The 3,561-nt window shown below is 40.4% G+C and overlaps 1 protein-coding gene across 1 annotated transcript in view; it reads left to right on the plus strand.

The window, feature by feature from the left end:
* Window positions 1-614: 614 nt before the first annotated feature.
* Window positions 615-3,561, plus strand: part of SV2C (synaptic vesicle glycoprotein 2C) — an 84,113-nt gene continuing 81,166 nt past the window's right edge. Inside the window, exon 1 of the mRNA XM_009280290.1 lies at window positions 615-1,194. Within this exon, the coding sequence (XP_009278565.1) occupies window positions 615-1,194 (580 nt within the window). The remainder of the gene's footprint in view (window positions 1,195-3,561) is intronic.

The raw sequence follows: 3,561 nt of genomic DNA on the forward strand, positions 1-3,561 counted from the left end.
CTGAAAGAGTGGTGAAACATTGGAACAGGCTGCCCAGGGAAGTGGTGGAGTCCCCATCGCTGGAGGTATTTAAAAGACGTGTAGATGAGGCGCTTAGGGACATGGTTTAGTGGGCCTGGTGGTGTTGACGGTTGGACTCGGTGATCTTAGAGGTCTTTTCCAACCTCAATGATTCTATGATTCTATGATTCTAATATGATGTATGGTGCATGGAATTGCTTGTTTTCTTTCAGAATAAAACCTGGTATCTAGAAGGAAGACTAGAGTGTAATAAATTTCATTCTGAAAACCACTATCTATGTTAGATTTCTCTTCAGAGTATTTTTCTTGTAACCCAGGATATTTGCATCTTTGAAGAAAATCCATGTTTGTATATTTGAAGTCCTGAACTGTGGTGTCCAGTGCTTAAATGAAGATTGGTATGGTACTGTATCAGTGTGAAGAAGCAACTAAGATGGAGCAAAGTATAAACTTTTTTCCTCATATTTTGCAGGTTGAAGGTTACAGTTTCACATGTACTTGGGCTTTTTCTGCTGATGTCCAACACGCAATAGATATTCTAAACGGTATTCAGCAGGTCCCTCTGCAGCATAACGGCAATTCTTTGATACAAGATGGAGGAAACATACAAAGATAGGACTTCATTAGTGAAAGGGGCAAAAGATATTGCCAAAGAGGTGAAGAGGCAAGCAGTGAAAAAAGTGAATAAAGCTGTTGACAAAGCTCAGGATGGCTACACCCAGAGGTCCTACAACCGATTCCAGGATGAGGAAGATGATGATGATTACTATGTCCAAGGAGGAAGTTATGGTGTAGAAGCTAATGATGATGAAGGATCAAGTGAAGCAACTGAAGGTCATGATGAAGATGATGAAATTTATGAAGGGGAGTATCAGGGAATCCCCAACATGGGACAGGGCAAGGATGGCATGGTGGCCTTAGGTCAGCCTATGCATGATGAATATAAGGATCGTCATGAACTGGAAACAGAAAGGAAAGCTGATGAAGAAGAGCTAGCACAGCAGTACGAACTGATAATACAAGAATGCGGCCATGGTCGTTTCCAGTGGGCCCTCTTCTTTGTGTTGGGAATGGCCCTAATGGCTGATGGGATTGAAGTTTTTGTAGTTGGATTTGTGTTGCCCAGTGCTGAAACAGATATGTGTATACCCAATTCTGGATCAGGATGGCTTGGTGAGTAAAGTCTTTGCTCTGTCTTTGTGCTATTACAAGTGTTGCTTACAGTATGCCTAAATATGTATTTTTCAACACCAACACTTATATAAAAATATGTTTGTATTGAATATAAATAAGCAAGCCACAAGTGCATTAATAGCTAATATGGATTTAATGAAGATTATAATTTTATTTTTTAGAAAATTGTTTTCTTTTTCAGTCAGTAAGTATAAATAAATCACTAAAGTGGAAGACTGCACAGTAAAACTTTAGAGGGATACATTTTGTTCTCATATACAAGGGTAGACATCCAGATTAACTCCTTTAAAAAACAAACAAACCCACAGTTGGAGTATTTTTTGTTCTCATACAAGGGTAGACATCCAGATTAACTCCTTTAAAAAACAAACAAACCCACAGTTGGAGTATTTGAGTTCTGCTGGATTTATACAGGCATAATAAAGAGTAGATGATACAACTGTCCAGCAACATTGTCATACTGTGTGGCAGCCCTCCCAAGGGTGAGGTGGAATGCAGTCTGGGAAATGCAGGAAATCCAGGGAAAACACTGTCTAGCCTTTTCCCTCCTTTTGTCTTTTACTCCTTTTATCCCAATGACTGTTCTCTAGCCATCCAAAAAGTATAATGTTTATTTTAAGTCAGGAGGGACAGAAGTCAGCAGGACAAATGGCTGAAGATGAGCATGGGATATGATTTTTGTGTCTGTTCAGTTGATGGTGATGGGCTGTGTCTCATCCTGTTGCCTCTTCCCTCATGTGGTGTGGCAAATAGGCAGGCTAAGCCAGCCTTGTGTAACCCGGTGAGAGCAGCAGCGCTGCGAGCAGGTCCATATTTGCCCTCCCTGGGCATGCCTGGGCACAGCAGGTAAAGCAAGGCTTTCATGGGGCAGGGCTGTGAAGAAAGGGTGTAGAAATGGTTCCCTGAGGAAGAAGGGTGGTAGGAGCATGGGGGCTTGGGACGTGGCAGAAAATGGCATATATGTGTGTAGGTAGGCGGCTTGGGCCTGAAGGACCCAGGCTATTACAGAAAAGGAGGGCTTCTTATAAAGTATTTAGGAACCTTTGTCTTCTAGCAGACGCACTGTTTGTTCCCTGCATCTTTACAATGCATGGTTCTGTTGCAACAGTCTCATTTTAACTTAGCTCAGTTTCCTGATTTTATTCCTTTGCTCACTATCAATTAGGAGGACCCTAAGATACCAACTGCATCAAAATTAGATTCAGAATTTTAAATAGCACAAGGCTATTTGTGCTATTTAAATAACACAGAAGCTTTCTCAGTAGACCATTAAGCCCATGACAGGTTGGATTCCTGACATATCGTTACTAGCAGTTTGGCTCTATAAGTTTCAGTAAAGTGGACTGTATTCACCCTCATTTATATCTCTAAGCCTCCCTCCGTGTCAGAGGATCATGAGTAGAAACGGGAGCTGAGTTCTCAGATGGCTGGGTCCTTTGAGGCATTTTTGCCATTTGATCATCTGTTGTTAGACATGAACTACTCTGTCTATTTGTACAGTGCATTGATTAAACTTCTAATAAAAGAAATTAAATTATCTAAGTTTTTATTGTTAAAAAGGCTGCATGCATATAATCTCTTTGGTACTGCTTATTTACACAAATTTACAAACATCGTATTTGTACATATTTGGACTTGTGAGTTTTCAGATCTACTTCTTGCAGAAAGAAGGTGCATAAACATGTCTATTTATAGCCATTTTGGAGCTCTGGAAGTAAGTCAAGTAGTAGAGAGAAAGAAGAGAAACCAAAACAACCCCAAAAGGTGTCTCTAGATAACTGTTACCATGTCAGTGCAGATAATAACACAGAATACATTTTATAAAAGCAGTGTACGCCCAACTTGCTTTTAATGTGATTTTGTTACTCAGTACTTGGCAGTTGAGAACATCTTTAAACTCTACTAATCAATTTTTATAAGTCCTCTTTATTGTTGGAACAAAAATGATGGATCTCAACCCCATTTTTTAATTACTGATAACCTTGTTTGTTTTACCATGTGAACCCTCCCAATACATTGAAAGGTCAAAGTTGTCTTTGTTCTCCAAGATGATAACAGTATAAGGGTAGCCACCAAATCTCTCTGCAATTAGTTTGTATGGGGTTAAGGAAAAGAACAAGGTTATGCAACATTAAGAGAGAGCCTCCTGATGCTTACACATTCAGTAGCTAACTAATCTGCATGTGTAGTTCCTTCCACTTACATTAAATTCCACTTACATTTCATCTTGAGGGAGCTCACAAGGCATGTGTGGGACAACCAGAGGATCGGGCCCAGCCAGCACGGATTCATGAGAGGCAGGTCCTGATCGACCAACCTGATCTCATTCTATGACCAGGCGACCCG

Source organism: Aptenodytes forsteri, unplaced genomic scaffold (assembly GCF_000699145.1).
Source record: "Aptenodytes forsteri isolate BGI_AS27 unplaced genomic scaffold, ASM69914v1 Scaffold387, whole genome shotgun sequence".
Lineage (NCBI taxonomy): Eukaryota > Metazoa > Chordata > Aves > Sphenisciformes > Spheniscidae > Aptenodytes > Aptenodytes forsteri.